The sequence below is a fragment of the Eulemur rufifrons genome, chromosome 3 (genome assembly GCF_041146395.1).
Source record: "Eulemur rufifrons isolate Redbay chromosome 3, OSU_ERuf_1, whole genome shotgun sequence".
NCBI classification, from domain to species: domain Eukaryota; kingdom Metazoa; phylum Chordata; class Mammalia; order Primates; family Lemuridae; genus Eulemur; species Eulemur rufifrons.
This window is the reverse complement of record NC_090985.1, coordinates 23,004,943-23,030,975: the sequence shown is the minus strand read 5'-3', so window position 1 is coordinate 23,030,975 and position 26,033 is coordinate 23,004,943. Positions and strand designations below refer to the sequence as shown.

At 39.7% G+C, this 26,033-nt stretch overlaps 1 protein-coding gene across 2 annotated transcripts in view; it reads right to left on the bottom strand.

Moving 5' to 3' along the window:
• Positions 1 to 5,851: 5,851 nt before the first annotated feature.
• The window catches only part of GABRG3 (gamma-aminobutyric acid type A receptor subunit gamma3), a 445,447-nt gene continuing 425,265 nt past the window's right edge, over positions 5,852 to 26,033 (bottom strand). Inside the window, exons 7-10 of one of the 2 annotated variants that reach the window (XM_069466710.1) lie at positions 15,977 to 16,129; positions 10,862 to 11,058; positions 10,508 to 10,567; positions 5,852 to 6,133 (exon numbers count right to left, since the gene is read on the bottom strand). In XM_069466710.1, the coding sequence (XP_069322811.1) occupies positions 5,852 to 6,133; positions 10,508 to 10,567; positions 10,862 to 11,058; positions 15,977 to 16,129 (692 nt within the window). Of the gene's footprint in view, positions 6,134 to 10,507; positions 10,568 to 10,699; positions 10,727 to 10,861; positions 11,059 to 15,976; positions 16,130 to 26,033 lie in introns of both variants that reach the window. The other variant, XM_069466711.1, reaches the window with a different exon arrangement.

Below are 26,033 nucleotides of genomic sequence, written 5' to 3'. Positions count from 1 at the left end.
AATGCACTCATCATTTGTTCCTGAAAATCAGAATCTGACAGTGGATTAGGACTTATTTAAGACATTTCCAATAAATCTTTTATAAATCTAAAGTCAAATACTGCCTTCTCAAATAGATCTCCTTAGATTAGGGAATGAGTTTTTATTCCCCAGAAAGCGTTGTGGGCTGGCACGGGCTCATCTTCCCAGGCACATGAGCTAATTCGTCAAGGAGAGACAACTCCGCCGCCTGGGCAGGCACACCCTTGCCAGGAACAGCTGTACCTGCCCTGCCACAGGCATCAGACTTCCCAGTTGAAAACTCAGTTTGATTATTGAAATGTCCATGAAGTGACAGCTTAGCCCAGGATCCACAGATTACTTTCCCACAGGTGATTTGGGAGTCCACTTTACACATTTTTGTGTAGTAGAGAAATGTTTGATGGCAAATGGGAACTTTAATCCTTTTGTGAAAAAGTGGTTAGTGGCAATGCTGTCATTTTGAGAAAACTGGTCTCTTGGGGACCTCAATACCCATGCTGCAGGCTTGGTTATATATTCTTAGATACATAAGAAATGCATATTTAAGAAAAATACATATTGGATGTGTTATGTACATACACGTCATTCACTAGGATGGGACATCAATGTGTGAGGCCACCAGGAGAAATCTGGGTCTAAGGCTTTCATAGGAAATGTATATGTCACTTTGTTGGGAAAAACAAAGAAGGAACCTTGAATAACTAGACAAGAAAAGAGAAAAATATAGCTTTTATCTGTTCAATCGGGGGATTTCATTATTGGCAATCAATGTTCTTTCCAGCCAGTTCAATTTAAACTGTTCAGCTGATCTAGAGGATCTTCCTTCCCAGAAGGAACCATTACCGCCCTCACATTGTGTAGCCTGCTCACTGGGCTGGAAAAACCCAGTGTGTGTTTACGAATGTGAAAAGTGAAGTGGTGAAAGTAGGTGATTATCTGAATAGTCCAAGCAAAGCAATTTACATTTGCCTCAATGATCTGACTGCTACGTTCAAAGTGTTTGTTTTGGGTGTGCTGTGTGTGTGTTTGACCATGTGTTTTGTCTGCCTAATTATTTTCTAGTTCATGTTCCTGTATAACATAATCTGAGAAACCACTTGATTAATTCAAAACATGGAAAACTTATTAGTGGCTGATCATTCAACTAATTTTTTAGCACTGACTTATTTAAATTGGTCTAGAATTTGGCTTTTATGTAACCAGAGTAATAAGAGGTTTAGGGGGTTTTATTGACAATGTTAAAAACCAAAGCATCATTGAACTATAGGACATTTGGAAAATAAATAAATAAAAGGAAATTGCCTCCCTTTTGACCTTAGTAGAACTAGACCAGGTTCGTATCCTGGGATTGCTAGCTTGTAATCAGAAGAAATTTTAAAAGGAGTGGAAATGCCCTAATCTCTAGTCTTTAAAACTATCAGGTGTTAAGAAAAAAGAAAGCCAAGTTTTTATTCTTCTAGAAATAATGAATGGCTGAGTTGTTATCCTGTCATCTCTAGACATACATGTTTTCTCCCTATAAGGGTAGAGATCTATTTTTTTATAATAAAAGATAAGTCGATATGGATTGGAGATGGGGCTTCTCATTTATCCTGAACTGTTATTTTTTGGTCCTTTGAATATGATTATATGGTAAACACAAGTGTAGAGGTACTGCTAAATTGTTTGAACTTGAATGTTCCCTACAGGCCAATTTGAGGAAAAAAAAAATGCACTGATTACACACTTCCTCAATTTTGGGCAATTTGAAGAGGGCTCAGCAGAAAATTGTAAATTTAACATTTAGAATGTACTCACAATCTGGTTCTTTCCGCCTTATTTCCAGACACCTTTCTGAGTAGTTTTAAATGATAGTGCTCTGAAGCCCAAGATGGACAATATTTCAGTACAAATGGAGGATACATTTCAATGCATATTCACACTGGATTATGTTTATCCCAAGTCATTCACTACTTTTTTTTTCAGAAATGGAATGTGAAATTTCATAGGTGTACAGTTTAAAAACTCTCAGAAAAAGCACTCAGAAAGAGTTGCAAAATCATGGATGACTTCAAAATGCTTTGTGCCTTGAGAGCATTGAACTGATACAAAGTATAATGGCTAGAGACCAGTTATGATTCTTCAAGTCTCAACGGAAATCACAGAAAATTTCCAGTTTGGCAGCTGAGATAAAAAATGATCATTGAAGAAGAGGTTTTGTTTGCTTTGTGTTCTAGCCCTTTAGATAAAGAGTGGCCCCTTGCTTCCTAGCTGTGGCCAGCACTGGGCAGTGAAAAATGGGGTTACTGGCCCCTCCCCCATTGCTTCCAGAGCCTAGTATTTTGCAGAGCAGCAAAACAACATGCCTACAAGCTTGCCTTCACTGCAGCGGCCATCACCAGGGAGGGCGATTTGGTGTGAGGGCTTCATGTGGACACTGGGATCTCTAGCACAAGGCCTGTTGTCGCTGACTTTTGGACTGGCCTGACTTTCCCTTATGGAGTGTGAAAATGCCTTGCTCTTGAGGACAAGCATTTCCTCAGTTGAAAAATATGCAAAAACTTTGAATTTAACTGATTTGATGTAAAATTAAGACATTTGGCATTTAAGAGAAATGAAATCCTATTTCCATCTATTCATAAAAGATACAACTTGGCATGCAATAGAGCTGACTGCAGGAAATGGAAAATCTTGTAAGATGTGTATTATTTGAGATTTTTGTTTCATTTTAAGGCATATTTTGGGTAAACTGGGGGCAGTGTTGGCTGGGTCCAGAGGAAATTATATTAACATTGTCCTTCTCTGTTCAGTGTCGGAGGAGTCTCTGTTCTGGTAGGTGGTGTTGGGACTTGGCAGAAGCTGAAACTTGCCAGGCTCCGAGGAAGCATTTTGCTCTAATTCCATTAATGTAAAACACCTTTTCTTATCTTTCCCCCTCACCCAGGATGCAGCTTAAAAGAGAGACAGTCACAGTTTCAGTATGATCCACAGTGGTCAGAAACTTGGAATCCTTGTCAAAATACAGAGCTGTCATCTCCTTGATTTAGAGTATTTCTGAAGGTGAGGGACACAGTAGCACCTTTGGAATGCAGATCACTCAGACAATCTGCACCAAAAATATTTCCCAATCCTCCACGCAAAGCAAGCCAGGCTTAGCTGTGCGGAACAGTCTTGCATCCACCCACGTGCCCACGCGTATCCTTCCTAATCAAGCATGCCAGCAAAGGAGAGTCATTCAGTTGAAGAGGGGTGGATTTTCCTTACTCTCTCCCCAGGCTGCTTCTCTTCCTTCCTCCAAAAAGTAAACACTTACATGCTTTAAAATTCCTGAGCTCTGCACCTGAGTGAGGTGCACACGTCTCTCTTGTACCGTGGGCTGAAAAGGTGTCTCTCAGGAGTTGTGATTGAGATGGAAAATTTGAATTATGTAAGCCTGCAGAGAAAGAGGTATTGGCATGCTCTTAGGGGATGCTTTAGTTCTTTTTATTCAGACCCTGTAATGGGTAGGTTGCTATATATGCAGGAATCTATATTATGCTCTACTAGTGAACATCTATTAGATTCTCCTGAGATGAAAAGGAAATGATGAACTACTGTGTTTTGATCAGGACTGCTGAGCTTGGGAGAAGAGAATAGCTGGATTCAGAAAACTGGGGTTATTGGTATATATTAAATAGATCCTTCACGTATAATTTCATGAGAGTTGGTAATAGTATCCAAATATTGAGTGGTTTTGAAACAAGAGGCATCAGTAAAATTGTCTTTAAGGTAAAACTGGACCAAATCTATGTTATAAAAGTTCTTTTAGGTTGTTATTTTCCTCCCAAGAAGAATTTTACCAGAAAATTCAGTTCTTTCCAGAACTTTTTCTAAAATGCAGCAGGTTGAAAAAGTTTGTATTAGTAGAAACTATGAATTCATAAAGTTGGAAGTTGTGTTTGGAGAAGACAGTCCTTGGGCCATCTGCTGTCCTCAGTGCTGTGGTGGAATCTGAGACTCCCTGGGTCAGGGTCCTTCCAAAGCACCTCTGCCAAGGGTGGGAAGGGTTGTTTATACAAGAGAGAGAACTGGGATACTAGTATGTGACATTCTCCAATAGAGGAGAAATTTCATTTAAACCATTATTTTCAACCTATTCCTCCACAAACATTATTTTATTTTTTAAATTGAATTTGCTGTATCAAAGTCAATTGGCTTGTGGCTTATGTAGCAACTATCAAACCAAACTGTCTCACAATATATAGACTCAGTCCTTGAAAATTGGGTGATTATAGATCTATATCTTTGCATTCACTTGATATGCAACAATGTTAATAAGAATACAGAGACGTTATCTAATTTCAATTTTTCTGGCTCCTTCCACTCCCATCCCCTTCTGTGTCTGGTATACAGCTAGTAGATTGCGGGAAATCAGTACTTTTTTATACTTTTTGTGCATAATAATTTACTTTTTTCTGAGTAATACTAGTATGTACAGTAGATAATTTTAAAAATTATGGTTTCCAATAAAATTAATTCAGTTTTCTGTGTGAGAAGGATGAGAAGCACAGAGATTCTGGTACCAAAATTTTAATAATGCCCAAGCATTATTAACTAACTGGTAGGACTTTTTCCCCCTATTGATGATGAGAAGCTTCAAAAGAGTCATGAAGTATGTACTAGCATCCAGTTGTAACAAAGAACTAATATCAAGAAACAAATTGGTTTTGTGTTATAAAAATATCAAAAGAGTATTGATTTGGGGGATTTTTTTTTCTTTGGGATCTTGCTATGTGTTGTATTTCAAAGTATAAAATAATTCTTGTTCATCAAAATATATAATTGATGAAAGCCATTACCCATTTTTTTTTTGCATCTAAAGTTGGTTTGAGTTGAAAATTAATATTCACTAAGGAGTTTTTAAAATTTTATCTACATTTCTTTCACACTCTGGAATATGTTTCCAAGACAAAGGCTTGTGCATGCTATATACCTTTCTTTGCAAGATGAAGACAATTACTGAACCCAAAATAACATAAGCTAGACACATACTTGGGTTTAGCCTTTGTCTAGTAAAACATAGCTCTTAAGGTGAAATGTTGTTGAACTCACGTTGAACTAGTCCAAGAACCCAATGTTCAAATACCGTTGACTGTCGGTAGTTTGGAATAAAGTAATGACCTTCTAATGTTCAGAGATAATCAACATCTTTGACCTCAGCAACACGAGCATTTTGAAAATCATATTTATCCTCAAATGGAAACTTGTGGCCAAAGCATGTGCACTCTTCCCAGGCCTGGGGTGAGGTTGTTAGGTGAAGGGGTCCTGCCTAAAAATGGTAGTGCTGGGGCAAAAGAGGCCACAAAGAGAAGAAACTGGGGTGGAACTCACTGCAGTTCACACCGAGTGCCCAGTGGGCAGGGTGGAGGCCAGCAGGAGTGGCCTGGGCCGGGGTAATGCAGGACTCGTGGGCCCTGTGCTGAGGGCTGGGAGGGGAAGATGCGTAAGGGGCGGGGGCCCGAGACAGCATCTCAGCTATTGGCTTGCATGTTTTACAGATTTCTTTGCAAGGATAATCAGCAGCTATTTCCAATACCCAAAAGTCATTCATAAACATCAGCAAACTACAGATTCAGTAAGGGATTAGCAAGAATTTCACTTTAGAACTCAATTAATATGTATGTGTGTGTGTGTGTATGAAATACATAATAGAAATATTTCCAGATACTTCCTGTGTGGCTGCAATGTAATTTATAACTTAAAACTGAGCAGTGTCCTTCCTTGCTACTCCCAGTGGGTCACTACTGGACTGGGGTGACGGAAGGTCAAGAGTGTGAACCAAATGCCCTTCCTGTGACACTAGGAGCAGCACTTAGAGATACAGGTATCCAACCCAATAGACCAGGTTAAAGAGCAAGAATGACGTAGGGAAAAAGACCCGGGAGTACGAGTCCAGCTCCAAGATGTCTATGTGGATACGCCCTTTTCTCCAAGATCCTGATTTACATTCTTCATAGCAGCAGAAGAAGCTCTGACAGTCTTTGCCATCCAGACACTCATAGACGCAGGTGTCTTCAAATTCCTGCCAGTACACAGAATTGTTTAAGGTGATCATCGCAGGTGGTGGTGGCCTCATATCCAGGAGAGAATAGTTCTGCAGGTGACAAGAACGACACAAAAGCCATCATGAAATGCCATGACACACCCTGAGGTGTGTCAAGCAGTAGGTGTCTCCCAGATAAAGGGGGACAGATGGGCACGCCCATCCCCCACACTTCCCCAACACTGGAGACTGTCTTTTCAGCCTTTGCAATTCTAATGCAAGGAAAACTGCATCGTGGGTCCAAAACTTGTGTTTTCCAGATTGTTGGTGAGGGAGGTTGAGCATATTTTCAAACGTGTATTATTGGCCATTTCAAGTCCCCGTTCTGCCTACTTTTTCTGTTGATTTGTAGCCGATTTGTACTTATATTTATACCTTAAACAGTAGACAGTACATATATTGAAGTGTGGAGAGATAAGTATGGTATTTTTTTTCTAACTAGTAAACAGTAAAAGGTATGGTGCACAGGAATGATGAATCTCCTTGCGCCATGTAATTCAGGTAACAAGCTGAGCTTTCAGTGTGGGGCAGCTGGACAGGGCTTGTCATCTCAAGGAGGATAATGAAAAATGTGTGCAGTTGGAATACTTCTTTTCTACTTCCTCACTCTCCTCTTGACGTGGAAAAGTCAAAGTGGGGCAGATAAAGGAGAGAGATGACTTGCTATTCACTCATAAATGAGAGGACTCATTCCTAACCTTGAGAAGTGGCTGCAAATAGACTTGTCAATTCTTCAGACAGTTGCTAAGCTCTTCCAAATAGCTATGAGCTGTGTGCTACAGCGAACTCTGTTAGGAGGATACGGTTCTAAATTTGACTGAATAATGGAAGAGAAGTAAAAAGCATATTTGCTTGTCTGCTTTAGTTTTGTCTGTGCTGGCTGAACTGAGACAGGCATGGCAGTGGGAACCGCAGAGTGTGATGTCAAGGGAGAACTGGAGATAGAAGCCCATTTGTTAGCCGGCCAGCTGTCTGGCTCCTTTGCACAGTGCTGGGAAAGAGGCCATTCACAATTCATTAGAAAGCATCATGAGAACCTCTTATATTTTTACCAAAAAATACTATTACGAGGAGACATGGTACCCCTTCTGGATCTCAGTTTGATTGGATATATTCACAGTCGTGTGGAGAGGAGGTGGGAGTATGGGGCTCGCAGAGTCATTACTTGTAGGCTTCTGGTGTGTCCTTGTAAGTGGGAAGCATCTGTGTGTGAGGACAGACCTACAGCAAGATGCGCTCACGGAGCATTGCTTACCGCTTGCACTGTGGTCACCCACCTCTGGCACTGGTAGTGGCGGGACCTCACCGTGCAGCTGTCCACCCTCCCCCACAATTCCTGTGCATGGGCAGAAATGGAAGCCCTGCTGTCCCTATGGCTCTAATGTGGAGGCGTCTTCTCTAGGTTAATGTTCTTAACCCTGAGTGGGTGTAAATACCACCACGGGATTTGCTCACGAAGCACGGCAGATCCTGCCTCTGCATTTGAGGAATCTGCCTCTTTTTGACAAGCTCCAGTTGGAAAATTCTGCCTTTATGAAATAACAGTTGCATGAAAGGTGTTCCTACATGTGTGCTGTGACAGTGTTCAGCCAGATACTCATCCACTTGTTTCTTTGACCTGTGTACCTGTGTAGTCTCTTGCTGGGTGACAGGAGACACAGAGGAGAAACCCAGCCATCACAAGGCAGGGCAATCCCATAAGAAGGTGATGACTCAGACTGGGCAGCACAAGGCTCTGCAGGGGTGGGGATAGCTCACCAGAGATCTAAAGGGTGACTTTGGGAGGACAAAGGCAAAGAAGCAGCAAAGTTTCTGGGGCAAGATAAACCTCCATTTCTTTGTTTAGAGGACTAAAGACCCACGGTCACTGAAACACCTGGAGACTCAATACAGTATTTAAGAGTTCTATTTATGTACTTTATAGCTTATTGTTGTGAAGTGAAACAAATTCCATTTTATAAGATTGAAACAAAACTTAGGATGTTAAGAACCTTGAATAGCTGCACTTTGTACTGCTTAAGTACTTCTTTCCATGCATCCCTCTCATTTGTCATGAAAATTTCAAACTATGTCCAAGATAGAGATGTTAATTAATTCCCCAAAGTCACCTTTGGCCAGCTTGGGTCCTTGACTCACTCCTCCTTTGCCTGTGTGTCTGAAGCAACCCCAGGGCCTCCCCGGAGCACTGACCTTCCTGGGTGCATGCACAGTTTATCAGCCTTGCATTTGACAGGACAGGAAACTGAGGCACAGAGCAGTTAGGACAATTTGCCTCAATCCACACATGTGATCGTTTGTGCCCTTCGCTGCTTGGAGGATTCTCATTTCTGCTTTTTCTTGTTGGTAACAGTGGCTCCTTAACTAGCATGAGGCTGTGATCTTTCACAATAGAGTGAAAGATTGTAATGTTAACAGTTCTCATCGGACAGCTGAAAAACTTCCTTTTTCTTTGGCTACAGTGTAACTCCTACTGAAGATCTCTCTAATTGTGTCATCTCACCTCGCCTGGCACCTTCTCTGGCTGTGAGCTAATCTTCTTTGTACTTTCTTCAAGGTCATTAAACTTTCCCTCCTTTTCTTTTTAAAAACTTTTTGTCCTGGTTTTGTGGAAATTTCTTTTTTTCCATGTGTTAAAGGATTTCCCCCCCCTTTTTTGGCAGTATTATTTCTACACCAAATGTGTCAATATTTCTTCCCGTTAACTCCCAGCCCTCTGGCTATGTGTGGTAATGTGGCCCCTTCCCCTCTGTTTCAGTCTGATGCTATTTGGAGCATTTGCTGGCAAAATCTGTATGTTCACTGTGGCTTCCCACAGCTGTGAAAGTGGCTTGCCCCCCAAGCCTTCTGTGAGAACTGCCGTGATCCACTCTTGTGTGGTACAGATAACTACGGAGTCTCCATATGAACATGGGCTGGGAATGCACTGAATGTAAGATACTGATTGACAGAAAAACCCCTGTGGTCCCTGGTTGTAATTAATGAATTGATATGTATAAAAGAATCAAAGTCATGATTATATATAAGTTGTTATGTGATAAAAGTGGTAGATCACATCAGCAATTTAAACATACATTTCTCGATTTTTCAATAAAGCTAGATTCTTACCTCAAGCTATATACTAAATATTCAGATGCATAATAGCTAAGTGCAACAAATTTCTTTTTAAATTGTCAAACATTGGTCAATATCTATAAGGCTTAGTTTCTCCATACTTCAGTTTCCTCATCTGTAGAATGGGTCGTTGTATGCGTAAAAGTGAGTTGATACATGACATTTTTGAGAACATGTTGTCAAGCAAAGTGCTCAAAAGAAAGTGAGGGCAGTCGGGGCATTCTGGGGGTGGAGGGGACCTCCTGAAGCAGGACACAAGAAGCAGAGACCACAAAAGAGAAGGCTGACAGATGTGACACCATGAAACTTAAAATAATACATGCAGAAAAGGGTACAAGAAAGGACAGTGAAATGTTGCCAACGAAAGCTGGAAAAAAACTACATGACAAATGACTGAGTATCTGTAATACATTCTGTAAGCGACTATCTAAATTATATATTCTATAAAATACTATATATAATATATAACATATATCCATAACTGGCAGATATCTACTTTAAAGTACTAATAAAAGTTAAAAGACATTCTAAAGCGATTCACAAAAGTAGAAATGTAAATCAAAAGTAAACAAGTGAAAATATGAAACTTTATCAATAATCAAAGAAGTGCCAATCAGAAAAGTTTGCAGAGGTGTGGCTATCAAACAGTGTAGGGAGAGTTCTGGGAGAGGGTGTCCGGTACTGCTGATGGAGTTGGTCAGATGCCGTTTATCAAACACAGTGCAACCCCTTTGCCAGCCATTCTGCTTCTAGGAATTTATAAGCAAGTAAGTAGTCACAGGTGTATACAAAATGGCAGTGATAAGAATGTGAATACAAGCTAAAAAGTGTGGATAAACCCAGTGTCCAACTGAGATTGCCTGTGCATCAATCACAAGCCTGCAGTGCAATCATTAAAATGATCCTAGGAAATAATATTTGTGGCGTGGAAATTGAAGTACATATTTTTTGAGTTACAAATACAGCCCTTTTGTACATATTTGTACAAGATATATAGATCTAATATATAGATCATAATTCAGTTTTTCTAAATGCATGAATATATATTATTTGAATACCTAGAAAAAAACTCAGAACTATGTATGCCACACACTATTCCCCATGTAGAAGGATTATGATTAATTTTGGGCTCTAGTGTCCAAATTTTCAAAGTTGGATTGTCTTTAAGTAGTAGTAAGCACATTTTTGGAGAGAGTGCACGCATCACTCATTGGTCTCCAATACATGCGTGCATAAACAGCCACAGAGCTTTCAAGTGCAATCCTAGTTTAGTAAAAGTTCTCAGAATACTGGCGCTTGCAATGCTATACATACGGAGGGGCCTTGCAGGCTTATCCGCTCATGAATCCATCTGGAGGAGTCTGGAGGTAATAACTACAAGTAAAGAAGAAAAATCGTTAGAAAACTGCCTTGCACATTTGCATCCCAGAGCTCCCTAGTTGAGAGCAATCATTACGGTATGATTAAACCAGTGGTGGGTGACACTGGAGGATGCTAGAGGGTCACGTTCACATCTTCAGAATCCCTGTCTGGCTCTTTAGAGTCTTGTTGAATTAGGTACTTATATCATGTTTTATAAGATTCTTAAGAATACATGTATTTAAGCACACATTTATCTCAAACCATCTCCCCATTACCTCCCAGAAAATCTTTGCTATTGCAACTCACGGATGTTGTCTTCTTCGAGGCGGCTGGTTTTCTGCAGCTTGAGTAGTAGTTGAGGGTGGCATACTCCATCAGAGCCGCGAAGACAAAGAGGAAACACACGGTCACAAAGAGGTCCATGGCGGTCACATAGGACACTCGCGGCAGGGACGTCCTGGCAATGGTGCTTAGGGTGGTCATGGTCAGCACCGTGGTGATGCCTGCATGGGGGACAGTCATCGAGTTGTAAACGGATGCCACAGGGAACATGAACAATGACAGATCACCCACGTCCCCCGACTCCAACATGGCTCTTTTAGGGAATCCTTCTTGATGTCGCATAATCCACATAATCTTACTTTGACCTTTCCTGTCTATACAATTTTGTACTAACCTTTCAATGACATTTCTTACCATAGTTTTCACAATAACATTAAAATGCCTGAATCAAGTGGACACCTTTCAGTTTACTCAGTAATTCTCTGTCATTGTTGGCCATTTTGCCTTTTAAACATTTCTTTTCAAATGAAAATAGTTTGCAGTCCTGTGTATCACCTGCTATTCCACATCTCACACTTCTCTTCTGCCCAGATAACCCTTTTTTTCTTGTCCTGTCCTAATTTGTAAAGTAGCCATACTTATTTACGTACATACTTACTTAAAGTAGCCATACTTACAACATATTTAGAACACAAAACATTAATACAAGGATTAATAAATAAAATTAAAATTTTTGCACACCAAATGCATAAAAAAGAAAAAGAAAAAGCAGCTGTACATTGGAAAAGATACATTTATTGTATATAACCGACAAATCTTCATGATGTTGCATATTATCCATTAACATGAAATATTTATTCAAGTGTATTTTTATTTCAGAAATGTTTTAGTTTTCCTCATCTATGATTCATTTGTGCTTTTTGCTTCTGGTCTGAGAAATCTTTATTTAATCTAATATTAATTTCTAAGTTTTATTTTTCTAGAAATTTTGCATTTTTAGCTTTACCATTTAAGTTATAGTCCATTTCAAATTAATTTTTGTGTATGATGGGAGGTGGAAATTAAAGTTCATTTGCATGATGCAATTATTATAATGGTTCAGAGTTCTATCATATCAAATACCTTAAAGACATTGATAGAATTGTTTGGATCCTCCATTCTTTTACTGATTCTTTGTTGACTTCTTTAATCACCTAAATAAGTAAACAAGTGTGCCTGTTTATGCATACCGCTGATAGAAGCATATTTAAATCTCCAATTCTGATTGCAGATTTTTAAATTTATCTTTTTATTCTCAGTTTTTGCTTCTTTTAATACGAAGTTCTGATACTAGGCATGGACACATTTATGAATGTTTTGTCATTCTGTTGAATTGATCCATTTATCATTATTATATGTTTTTATTTATCTCTAATTGTCCTTTTCTTAATTTTACTTTGTCTCATTTAACACAGTATACCAGCTTCTTTGCTGTTCATATGGTAGATGTTTTTCTATCCATTTTCTTTCAAACTGCCTGTGTCCTTTTGTGCTTTGTTTGGTCAATGTATAGTTAGATCTTAACTTTTTAATCATTTTGACAATATCTACATTTTAATTAGATTATATGGTAGTCCATCCCCATGTAATATAATTTTTAGTAGTAAGCCATCTTCCTATTGTTCTGTATGCTCCAATTATTCTTTTCTTCTTCTCCTTCTTCTTTGTTTGGTTGTTCAATCATTTCTTTATTTCTTTTTTCATTCTTTTTCTTTGGTTAAGTAATTGGATTTTTGTATTACATTTAATTCCTACACTGAATTCTTAGATATGCTTTTAATTATGTTTTCATAATTTTTCAACAAATTACAATAAGAATTCTTAACATATCACAGTCTACTTAGAATTACTTTTGTACCACTTCACTCATTTTTGTAAACTTAAACTCATATGAATATATTTTCATATATTTCCTATCCTCCTTGCTATTTATGGCCTACATTTTATTTTATTTTTTATTTTGGAAACCCCATCTTACGATATTATCATTTTGACTTTAATCAAGGGGATAAAAATAGAAAGATAGTTTTTAATATTTATCCTATATTTACCATTTCTGGTCTTTTTCATTCCTTCTTATAAGTCCAATTTTCTATTTTTTCGTTAGCCTAATTAGCTTGCTTTAGTATTTTTACTGTTGTTTTAGATTTTCTATGACAACTGTCACAGCTTTTGTTTATCTACAAATGTCTTCATTCCAACAAGATTTTTGAAGTATATTTTCTCTGGATATAGAATATCAACTGGAATAGGTTCTCTCTTTAATTTCAGTACTTTAAAGATGGCAATTAATTATCTTCTGTCCTCCACTATTGCTAATGAAGGATGAGCCGTTAGTTATATTTTTGCTCTTCCACATATAATAGGACATTTTTAATTTAGCTGCTTTCAAGAATATTCTTTATTTTCAGTTTTCAAGATTTGGACTATGGTGGTTTTCTTTGTATTTCTCCTGCTTGTATCTCACTAAGCTGTTTGAATTTGTAGGTTGGTGTTTTTCACCAAACTTGGGGATTTCTTAACCACATTTCTTCAAATATTTTTGGCCTCATTCTTTTTCTCTTGTTATTCTGGAACCTTATTTACTCTTATGTTATCCATATTCATATTATACCACAGAACACTGAGGCTTTGTTCATTATTTTAACCTTTTTATTCCTGTATTCTTCAGATTAGATAAATTTTATCTGGTGGTCTTCCCTTTTACGTAAACTTTTTCTTCTGCTATCTTTAATCTTAAGTACATTTAATAAATTTTTTCAATTAAGACATTATATATTTCATTCTAGAATTTCTTTTTTATATATACTTTTCTGGTGTGATAACCCATGTATTCATTTATTAAGATCATATTTTCCTTTAAGTCCTTGGACATTGTTATAATAGCTGTTTTTAAAAACCCATGTCTACTGATTCAACATTAGAGTTGTCTTTTTCTTTTAAGTTGTTTCTTTCTTGACCATAGGTCACATTTTTTTTTTTTTTTTGCTTCTTAGAATATCTAATATTTATTTATTGTATACTCTATGTTGTATGTGATACATCATAAGGAGTCTGGGCTGTTTTTTTTTTTTTTTTTTAAAGCCACTCAAATTCTTTCTTATTACAGACAGTTAATTTACTGGTGGTTGTCCTTGATCTTGTCATTGCTTAGTTTAAGCTTGATTAAAGGAGATCTATCCCTTCATTTCTAGGCACAGACTTTCTGGTGTCTTAGTTAAACATCTTAGTGTTAATGATGTTTCTCCACTCTCTGGGCTGTAAATCTGCTATCTGACAGCACTGTGTAGTTCTAATATCTCTCTGCTCTTTATCCCACAACAACTATTCTCTGTAGGACTTTCATAGTCTCAAGTTGTATGAACATAACTATATATTATATTGCTTGGAAGCTGATCTTTATTTTTTTTTTTTTTTTTTTTTTTTTTTTTTGAGACAGAGTCTCACTCTGTTGCCCAGGCTAGAGTGAGTGCCGTGGCGTCAGCCTAGCTCACAGCAACCTCAAACTCCTGAGCTCAAGCGATCCTCCTGTCTCAGCCTCCCGAGTAGCTGGGACTACAGGCATGCACCACCATGCCCGGCTAATTTTTTCTATATATATATTTTTAGCTGTCCATATAATTTCTTTCTATTTTTAGTAGAGATGGGGTCTCGCTCTTGCTCAGGCTGGTCTCGAACTCCTGAGCTCAAACGATCCGCCCACCTCGGCCTCCCAGAGTGCTAGGATTACAGGCGTGAGCCACCGCGCCCGGCCGGAAGCTGATCTTTAAATGTCTTGCATACAATGGCGCCTAACATTTGTAACTGTAAGGTGATAATCCCAAGCGCAGTGACTAATTTGTGTTAATATCTTTGTCTGATGATTTAGCAATTCTATCATGTGTTTTCTACCAGCATGCAAAACTAATATAGGTGGAGGATATTACAGGCTAATTTATCTCAGTCAAATAGTACTTTGTTGTTAAACAATCAAATAAAGAATAAAAAAACAGGGCCGGGCGCGGTGGCTCACGCCTGTAATCCTAGCACTCTGGGAGGCCGAGGTGGGCGGATCGTTTGAGCTCAGGAGTTCGAGACCAGCCTGAGCAAGAGCGAGACCCCATCTCTACTAAAAATAGAAAGAAATTATATGGACAGCTAAAAATATATATAGAAAAAATTAGCCGGGCATGGTGGTGCATGCCTGTAGTCCCAGCTACTTGGGAGGCTGAGACAGGAGGATCGCTTGAGCCCAGGAGTTTGAGGTTGCTATGAGCTAGGCTGATGCCACGGCACTCAACTCTAGCCTGGGCAACAGAGTGAGACTCTGTCTCAAAAAAAAAAAAAAAAAAAAAAAGAATAAAAAAACAAACAGAAAAATCACAATATAAATATGAAAGACATTGCAAGGATTTGAAATTGATGCAGCTCCCTCTTGTCTGGAAGAAATTTGTGGTGGGGAACAACCTTTATATTCAGTCTTATATCTGTCTTCAAAAAATCAAAACATTGAAAGTTAGGGAAAATTATTAGCATAGAGAAAAACTGACAAAATATGTTGCACAGTTTTAAAACTACTGAACTTTCGTGTTTTATTAAGAGGACTTTGGGGGACAGAGAAAAACTCATAAAAAGACTGAGTTTTAGTGTGTGGATCACAGCTGAAAAGAATGATCATTTTCTTGTTCAGTGGTTAAGTTGCTATATACAAGCAAAGCTTCTTTTATTGATGAAGCTATTGTACTGATACTGGGTCTTCAGTCCTCAAAGGTGTGTGGCAAGTTCTGTTTCCTGCCACTAATGTTGTGAGAATTTTGAGTTGGCAGGTTCCAAGATGTGCTTATATTTTTGTGATCGTATCAGCTTATTGTATCAGATGACACAATTGATAATTATGAATCTCTAACCCCAACCTAATTTAAGTAGCACAACATGGAATTCCATTGTCAGGAAGAACAACCTAACTCGGCTACTTAAAAAAAAAAAATCCAAGCATGGATTAAGTAACTCTCAAATTAGGTCATTCACATTTAAACTAAGTCTCTTTCACTGAAGGCATTTTTGTGAATGCTTCTGTATTAAAATTACACAAAATGGTAGCAGAGATTTTTTGAAACTCACCCAATGCTGTTCTTGCTGGTGTAGCATCTTTTTTGATCCAGAATGACACCCAGGATAAAACCACAGTCAGTATACAAGGAATGTATGTCTGAATAGTGAAGTATCCCATTCTTCTACTCAATTCGAAATATATAGTCATGACAACATAATCACCTGTAATAAAATTTTATCAAAATTAAGACAACTTTCATGTGTTACAAATAATTCAGGGAAATAATTTACAGTTTATTTTGTGAGATGAATAACTTGGATAAAAATGTACAACTACAACAAGATCAAATCGGGAAAAGCCTCAAAATCCTTTTCTTAATGTTTATAGTATCTGTGGCTGTGCAGGGCATCTTACTGGTCACTGTAAAGAACACAAAAACAAACATACCAACTGACAGCAGAACAGATATGCAGATCTAGTCCACGACAAGCCATGACTTGATGAGCTATTAATATTATTGCTTGAGTCCTTCTGTAAGTTGCATGATTAAATTCAAGGGTAACAGGTAAAATCAATCCTCAAACAGATCCAGGGTCATTTTAAAGGATGTTTTTTTCCAATAATAACAGAGCTATCATATACATAAACTTGTGTAACCATTTTATATTTTTATTTTATCATATTGTGAACATTAGCTAATCAACTTCGTACTTTGTTTCATTTAATATTTTTATATTTATCTTTTCTCATAACTTTAGTACTCACTGCTGTACCAACCCAGAAACAAGCAGAAGTAGTCATTTCATGACATTCTGCTCCCTCCTACCAAACAGAGCTGCACTACAAAGAATTTGGGGTGATGTAGATGTTACTAGAGATTCTGTGAGATTCCCTGGGGGCTTGAGAGAGGGTGCATCATACATTTCATTCCTGAAGCATCTCTATCCATTTCTATTCTAGGCATCTCCCTGCCGAGATTGTGCCTCTCCCCACCCTCACCATGTGAATCCTCCACTCCTCCTTGCAGCACCTGAAATTCACCATGTCCAGAACTGAACTGTCACCCTCCCCTCCTCTTCATCCAGGTCTTTCTCTCACATGCTCAAGGAGGAAACCTAGAAGCCATCTCTGACTCCTTCTGTTTCCTTCTCCCTGGTTCTGTCTGCTACATGGACCTCAAATCCTTTCCCCACCTAGTCCAAGCTACCATCACGGCCACAAGCTTGTCTCCTAACCATTCTATGTCCTTCCATCAAAAGGATCTTTCAAAACACAAATAGCATTATATCCTCCTCCTTATAATCCTTCAGCAACATCTTGCTGCCCTTGCACAATTGTCACACTTGTATCATGGTCTACACCACCCTGTGTTCTCCACTGTCTACACTCTTGGCATCTGGTCTACCCAGGTCCTCAAACTTGCCAAAATCCTTCCCAACAGGCCTCTGAATCCCTTGCCTTCTGTCTGGAATGCTCTTCTTTTTTCTTTTCCCTGCATGTGGATAGTTCCTATTCTCTCATCTTTGAATCTTAGCTTAGAAATTACTGACTTCCCCAGGAAGTCTTCCCTGAAATGCCCCCAACAATTGTGATAAACTCATTTCTATAATTATGAATATAATATCTGTCTTCAAACCAATAAACTGGTTGGATTATGGCATATATCTTTCTTGTTTGCCAATGTTGCCTAATGATAAGCTATCAATTAGTATTTGCTTAATAAAAAGGTCATGATTAAAGTCCCATTTTTACTTAAAAGATTGACAGGGAGAGTATATTGGGCCCAAATGAAAACTAAGCTTTTCAATAAATTAGAATTTTTTTGTAGGTTGCAATATTGTGTTTTAGCAATGTTTAAGAGCATTGATAGATATCAACTCTGATGCCATTTTCCAAGAAACATTTAAAATTTTAAGCAAGTTAGCATGTCAGCACAAAGGAATCAGGATGACTAATGTGAAGCAATAAAGGAACACAACAATATTGTTCTAAGTAATGTGAATGCCAATGTTGCATCATTTCCTGGGGAAATGTTATTTGAATTATGTGTGATTCTTAATGCCTGTTAATTTTTGCATAAAATTTCAATCAAAACTCTTCCACCTAACACATAAAACACACTTTCTGGGGGATGGGTGCACTTGTAACTTGGACTAAAATGGTACAATAGCAATTTATGTAACCAAAACGTTTGTACCCCCGTAATATTCTGAAATAAAAATAAATAAATAAAAAGCTATAAAAAAAATCTAGCAGAAAAACAAACAAGCATACAGAAAAATAAAACATAATAAATCACTCTAGGAGTCATGAACACGACCCAAATAAAGTACTCAAAGTGTTGATGAATTTCTTCAATTATCACTGCTATAGGTTACTGAGCAAGATAAACAGAAGGACAACCCCAGGGCAGACACGCAATTCATTCTAGCAATCCATCTGCTTTCTTCCTCCTGGGGGCGAGGGGACTCCCCATGCCTGTGCTCAGCTTACTCCTCTGCCTAACGCAGAGGTCTATCTGGGCATCCTGTGGTCAGTAGCTTTCCTGGCCCCTGGGCGCCCTACTGAGGCTCTGCCTTTTCCAGAAGTGGGTACTTCAAAGGAGAAAGCAGCATCACCAAAGTTCCAGTGTCGGGCGCACAATAAATCTATATTGAAGTATATTTACATTTTCCTCAGAGAAAGTATTCTTTACTCACACTTCATGCAATTACTTTATTGTTAAATCAAAGGATGTGGTTCATTTAAAGAATGTGTTCTTCATTTACTATTTTTTTTTTTTTTTCTAAAACAGGGTCTTACTCTGTCGCCCAGGCTAGAGTGCAGTGGCATCATCACAGCTCACTGCAACCTCAAACTCTTGGGCTCAAGTTATCCTCCTGCCTCAGCCTTCCAAATAGCTGGGACTACAGATGCACGTAACCATGCCTGGGTAATTTTTCTATTTTTTGTAGAGATGGGGTCTCGCTCTTGCTCAAGCTGGCCTTGAACTCCTGGCTTCAAGCTGTCTTCCCACTTTGGACTCCCAGAGTGCTAGGATTACAGGCATGAGCCACCGACCCTGACCCATTTTACTAAATTTTATGTTTGTAAAAACATCATTTTAATGAATCAGTAAGTAGATAGTAAATTATGATCAAAAAACCAAGATGATAGAGGTGGGTTTTTTTCTAAAACCGAGATCCAGTTGCTGGACAATATCCTTTGGGGCCACATTCATAAAATAACATATATCTAAGCAAATTCACAATTTCAAAATCCTAGTTTCTGTTTCAAAATCTGCCAACAAATAGTATTTTATGCACTAAAAGTATAATCCTATTTCAGGAATAGAGATCTTCTCAGAAAATTAAAAAAAGAAAAGGCCTGTATGGGGCTTTGTAATATATTTCTAATGTGTAAGCTCAGAGATGTTTCCATCTGAATTTACCATTCCATTTCAGTGGTAAGACTGGAGGCTCATAGATATGTTTTCAACATGGTAGCTGCTCTAGGACTAGCCAGACCGTCCATAATTTACCCAGCCTCGTTCCCAGAGTGCACTGTTTCAAAATCATCTTTTACTCCATGTTGTAGGTTACCTCATTTCTTTATTGCATCTCAGGCACCAGAAACATCCACTGAATTTCCTTTAAACATCGTTGTTATTTCCCTGAATTTCCTCTCCTAATGGCCATCTTTTCTCTCCATCTTAGAGACAGACTCATCCTGATCTTTCAAAACAGCCTAAGCTTAGTACTCCCCCCAAAACCAGCCAAGGCTTTGTAATTAGCAAGCAATGCTCAGCGCAGCAAAAGCCTAATCTTCTCCATCTTACTCTTCAAGTTTGCCCTGGGAAGACTCAGCTTGCCATTTTTTTTTTTTTAATGCTACCAATTCACGAAAACAAGTTCTTAATTTCAGGAAAATTAAATTTATCAACCTTTTACTTTATTGTTGGTACTGTTTGTGTCATCCTTGAGAATTTGTCCCTTAACCCAAGATCATCAAGTTTTCTTATACAAGTTTTGCTTTTCCCCCAGTTATTCTCGAGTTTGTTTAGAGGTTCTAGCAGGAGAGCGCAGCTACTCATATACCTTTGACCAAAGAACGGTCCTCCTCTATAGGGGAAGGTCGTCCTCTTTGACGGAGCACGAAGCTTTGGGAGAGACACACGTGGAGTGGGGAAGGGAGGAAGGGACACCTACCTAGCCAGCCAGATCAGCCGAACAACCCTGGCGATCAATGGGGTAACAGATGTCGCAGCCAGATCACCCTCACATCCGCCCCCAGTTATTCTTATATGCAATTAATTCATCTCCAAATCATGTTTTTAAATTCCAAGGTTCATTGTCGCAACATCACTTATTGCCACCCTCAGTCATCTGTGAGGCCACCTCTCTTTTAATTCAAGTGTTCATACAAACATAAACAAACATGAGTCTGTGTGTGCAGGCTGATACCCAAACACTTAACCACACTTACTTGTAACAGTGGCAAACACCCCTTAAAGCAACCCCCACTTAGTCAGACATTTGTCTGATTCCCTCCTCTTGAGTGTGGGCAAAGCTTACCCTTTGGTTTTAATCAATAGAACATAACCTGCCACGCATTCCCTTGATTTGAGTTACTTTATATGGCGAAGGGGAATAGATTTTGCAAATGTAATTAAGATCCCAAATCTGTTGATTTCAAGTTAATCCAAAGAGAGACTGTCCTGCTGGGCCTGGATGTAATCAGGTGAAAGACCTTGGAAGGATGGGGCCTTTCACAAAGGGAGAGCGTCCCCTCCGGTCTTGCAGGAGGGAGCCACTGTTAGCTCTGCATCTGCAGATCATGACTTCTGCCGACTGCCTGACAGTGTTCGCACGTAGATTCCTTCCCAGTTACGTCTCCAGATGAGAATGAAGTTCAGCCTCCCCCTCCACCCAGCCCTGAGAGAGCCTAAACAAAGGACCCACTTAGGCCATACCCAACTCTCAGAAACTGTTAGATGATAAACGTGTTTTGTTTTAAATCGCTATGTTTGTGGTAATTTGTTAAACAGAAATGGAAAACTAATACAATAGCATTGGTCGCAAGTAGAGAAGTGTCCAGTCTTGGTATTCTTCTCCTTGGCTAGTCTTGGGTCTTTGTGCGTCCATAAAATCGTAGAATCAATTTGAAAAGTTCCCCAGCAAACACTGTTCTTATTTTGATTAGAATACAATTACTCATCTTCATTTATTTAGTTCAACATGGCTACTTAAAAGTAGAGCAGTTAAGAAAACAAAATTTTTGTTGTCATGCAGTTTTATTGAGTTCTATTTGAATATCCTTCAATGAAAACCTGAATTTCTTCTGTAAAGTCTTGGCAAATCTTTTGTTAGATTTAGTTCTTGATACATGTATAGTTCTGTTGCCACAGATGATATGTTTAAATTAAATATAAATTATATCTAAATTATATTATATAACTTTATTTCTGATATCTAGAAATAATTTTTTTTACTATTGATCTTATATCCAGCTACCTTACTATTAATAAAATGTTATTTATTTTAATGACTTTTTTCTGTAGATCTTATCTTTTGGGTTTCCTATATAGAAACTCTTAACTTTATAGTGTCAAGGACCTCTAGTAATATATTAAACAGAAGGAGTCATCTTGACCATACTTTGTTTTTTTTCTTTCTTCCCGATTCATTATAACTTTATTAATATGTCTCATGTTCTGTTTTCCTGGGACCTGGTTTCCAGATTCATGTCTTTCATTCCAGGACTTTCTTTCAACACTGCCTTCAAATATTTTGTTCTAATTGCTTTGTTCTTTTCCTTTTCCCAGGAACATTAATTACACATTTGGGAGCACTCTTTTCTTGATGTACATATCTATTATTTTCTTCTTAGTAACTATTCACTCTTTGGGTGCATTCCTCAGTATTACTGAACCCGTTCTTCATGTTCCTGACAATGTTCTCAGCGGATTAGAGTCTATAATTGCTACTTGCAATGTGTCTTTCATTTTTTATGATCTTATTTCTTTTTCTCCCTCCCTTCACCCCAATATCTCCCACTCTGCTTGATATATATATCTCTTGTCTTACAATCTCTGTTCATTTTTCTTTTATCGTCCTTTGGGCATTGTTCAATTTTGAGCCCCAATTTTTTTCAACTAGTCTAGGATCATATAGAAGTATTTGTTTGTCATATTTTTGGTATAACTATCCTCCATCTGCATTTTAGTGTTGTGCATAGGTCCCATTTGTTTTTCTAATTCAACGTTGATTGGTGCACTTTTTTGAGGCCAGCTCTATAGTAAGAATAGTGTCAGCACAAATGGGTTGTCTCAGCATATTTCTGAAACCTTCAGCCGTCTATTCCCCAGTGGGCTTTGACCTTGAGCAGTGTCCCCTGAGGCTTGTGAGTTCTCCTCCTCTCTGCAACCTCTGTGTGAGAATGTGTCTGTGGCTCAGCCTGGAGACCTCTTCCCTTCTATTCTTTCATTTTCTCGAGGATCTCATTTAGTTTCAGGAGTGTAAATACCAACAATGGCTCACACAGTCTTGAGCACTTTCTGGAACTCCAGATCCAACTATCCTCGCATCATCTCAATATGTCCACACAGATATAAAAGGCATTTCAAATTCAACAGGCCCCACAACTCTTTCCTCTCTTGTTTCCTATTCTGTAACAAGCAGCTCCACCTGCAGTGCACCCAGCCCAGCAAATGCCCACTCTGTCCTTCTAGTTGCTCAGACCTGCGACCTCAGAGTCGTCCTTTATTCTTCTCTTCCATCACACTACATATTTACTCCATTAAAAATCCATGAAAACATCCTCAGATTCCAGCCACATTTTACCACCTCCAATGCCCCAGTGATATCCACCTGATTAGTGCCCTAACTTCTCCCTCTGCACACTCTTCTCCATCTGGCAGCCAACACAATTCTTTTAAAATAGGGGTCAGATAAGCCTCACCAAGCTCCCTCCAGGAACTTCCTATGTCACTCAGATTAACAATAAGATCTTGGGGTAGACTACACGGTTCCCTATGGTTTGGGATCCCTCCCAATCAGTCAATAGCTGCCCCACTGCCCCTCCTGCTGTCCCTCACACACCTGAATCCTGCTCCCCTGCTCTTGCATTTCCAGTTCCTACAACACTTCTCCCACAGATCTCTGCATTGCTCACCTCCTCACTGCCTCATATTTTGCCCGGATAGGATTCCATTAGACTCTTGGCCACCCTGTGTAAAGTAAGAATGGTTCCCCCTGGATACACAATGGATCCACAAATAGTGGGGATCCGTTTCCTCCTTCCTTGCTCCACTCTCTCGACAGCACTTATCTCCACCGAGTATATGAGATACTCACATATTTATTTGTTTATTATTCCCTTTACCCCACAGAATTCAAGTTCCGTGAGGATACTTTGTCCCTCTTCTTTGCTTCCTGAGCTCTTGCAGGCCCTCTGTGAATGTCTGTTGAATGATCAGTCTCCCTTAGCATTGTACATCCCTTGATTTTGCATTGAGCAGGCTATCTGTGGATTTTTAAAAGGCGCCTTTGCAAGCCATGGGGTTAGGAATCATGATTTCGTGTTTCCTTTTCCATGGTGAGTAGAAATAGAATTGCTCTCTTTTGTAAACAACACATCAGTTATCTGATCCATGAAACGGGGCTTGTCCCTGTGATGTCTTCTGTTGAAGAACAGGAATTGATAGTAGGAAAATATGTGCTCTCTTTGATTCTAACTAATGCTATTCGCTTCTGTGACTATGCTTGCTTTTAGTTGTTTGATAAATATAGTTAATCAGAATGAAAAACAGGTATAAGAGCAAGGGTAACTCCATGATAGGCTAGGCTTCCTGGATGTGAGAAGCTAACAGCCTAGTTCTGCTTCTGTATATATGGCTTGCTGGCTTGGTGCTTAGCCTAAGTGGAGCCATGGCAGGCTTCACTAAAGTAAAGGAAAACAAGGCCCCGGGGAGGTAACCGCAAGTTACTTCCTGATAAAGGGCTGGAGAGTCCAGGGGCCCTCCAACCAACTAAGTAGATAAGAAGGGCAAGACATGATCAGCGCATGAACGGCTTGTGCAGGGCGTGTGTTCCCAGTATCGCTTGTAACCCAAAACTAGAAGGTATGCAACAACAGCCCCCTCCCCGTCGGAGACCCTCCTCTTCCCCTAAATGACGTTAACTACAACTGGTGCCAGCGCGAAAAGCCCGAAGATTAGAGTCAACCAATCAGGAGCCAACGCGATCAGCCACTTCTAAAAGACCAAATAAACTAAAGGGGGATGGAGTGCAGACCAGTATGTCGTGTGCAGACTAGTATGTCGTGTGCAGACTAGTGTGTTATGTGCAGACTAGTATGTCTTGTGCAGACTAGTATGTCCTGTGCAGACTAACGTGTCATGTGCAGACTAACGTGTCATGTGAAAACTAGCATATAGAAAAATATAAAAGCTTAACCTTTACCCCAGGGTGGGGTCCTAGTTCGTGGAGAGGCCACTGTGTTGGTGCTCTGGGACTTGGACCCTAGCTCAAGCTAGCCAATAAACTCCTTTGCCTTTTTGCAGCCTCAATGACTCTGCCTCTCTGTTCCTGGGGCCAAGGGGAACCGGCTCTAACATTTTGGGGGCTCGTCCGGGATCCCGAAACCCCCGGAACAGAATCCAGACCCGAGAAGGAGTTGGAGCTCTGAGAATATGTACGGTGCAGGTAACTGGGCCCTGGGAAGTGACCGGCAGAAGGCCTAGGTGGACGCGCTGGTGGGTCGCTGGTTGGGAGTGAAGGGAGACGTCCCTCGCTCCTGCTGGGTTTCCATTTCTCTTTTGGTTTCCAAAGAGTGGGAGGCACCCGAGAGGGGTAAGTCCGGGGCCACTCAGCGGAAATTCTATTTGGGAAAGGGAAACCAAGTGGATCCGTTTGAAGTGGAAGTCCAAGTGGAGTAGCCGGCTAAAATTTCTGTTGATTTCTGTTGTTCCTTTGATTCTCTGTTTTTTTCCAAAGAGTGGGAGGCACCCAAGAGGGGTAAGTCCGGGGCCACTCAGCGGAAATTCTGGTTCTATTTGTCTGAGTTTTAGATGGTTAACACAGGACCGGTCTAGTATTGTCTGTTTGTGCCTTTGTGGATTTCTTTCGAGTGATAGTGGCCAATTTTTTTTTGGAGAAAGACCAAGAAATGAGTCCGGACTCTTAGGTCAGGCATGTGATTGGAATTAATGTTTACTGTGTGGAGGGTCTATAAGTGCAACTAATGATGAATGAGATTCATGGGTGAGTCTGCTGAGCCGAGGTGCTGCTGAGTGGAATAGCCCAACAGCTTCTCCTTTTTCTATGGCCCTCTCAATCTCTGGATTTACAATCTCCTGGTTACAGGTTGTCCTTTGGGGGCTTCCTTCCCTGTTGGCGCTACTGCTTGGTATTGGCTTGTACGTTGTGACCCCCTCAATCTTGGGAACCTCTAAAAAAGGCTGCCTTCACACTTCTCTACTGGCTCTTGGTGGGACTCCTTGTGTGGCTGCGAACTGCCCCCCTTTCTAGTGGCTTTATGTCGTTCTGTGTCTTTTGAACGTCTTTAGTGCCCCTTTTGATTAATAACCCTTTTTCTCCTCACATGACTCAGGAGGACGGGGCGTCCTCTGAGGCTCCACTGCGGAAAGAGATAAGACTAAAACAGGGTCTGACCAATGGACCTGCTGCCCATTTTGTGCAAGGAACCAGAAAAACCAGTGGACAACAAAAGCGGGCAGCAGGAACTCGCCGGTGATGCCAGATCAGCTGGTGGCACCAAATCAGACCAACTAACGGTGTCTGTTTCCTTGTAGGAGTGCTGCGCGGATATGGGACACACACCATCGACTCCCCTGTCCATTGTTGTGGGCCATTTTAGGGATGTCAGGGAAAGGGCGCACAGCCTTTCCCTAAAAGTAAAGAAAAAGAAATTCATCACCCTTTGCGAGGCAGAGTGGCCGACCTTTGGGGTGGGATGGCCACAGGAAGGGGCATTTGATGCTGAGCTTATTGAGAAGATAAAAGGGGTGGGCTTTGGTCATCATGGCCATCCGGACCAAGCCCCATAAATTATAGTCTGGCAGGACTTGGTCCAGGATCCGCCACCTTGGCTAAAGACCCTCCTGCCAGCATCGAGGAAGAAGAC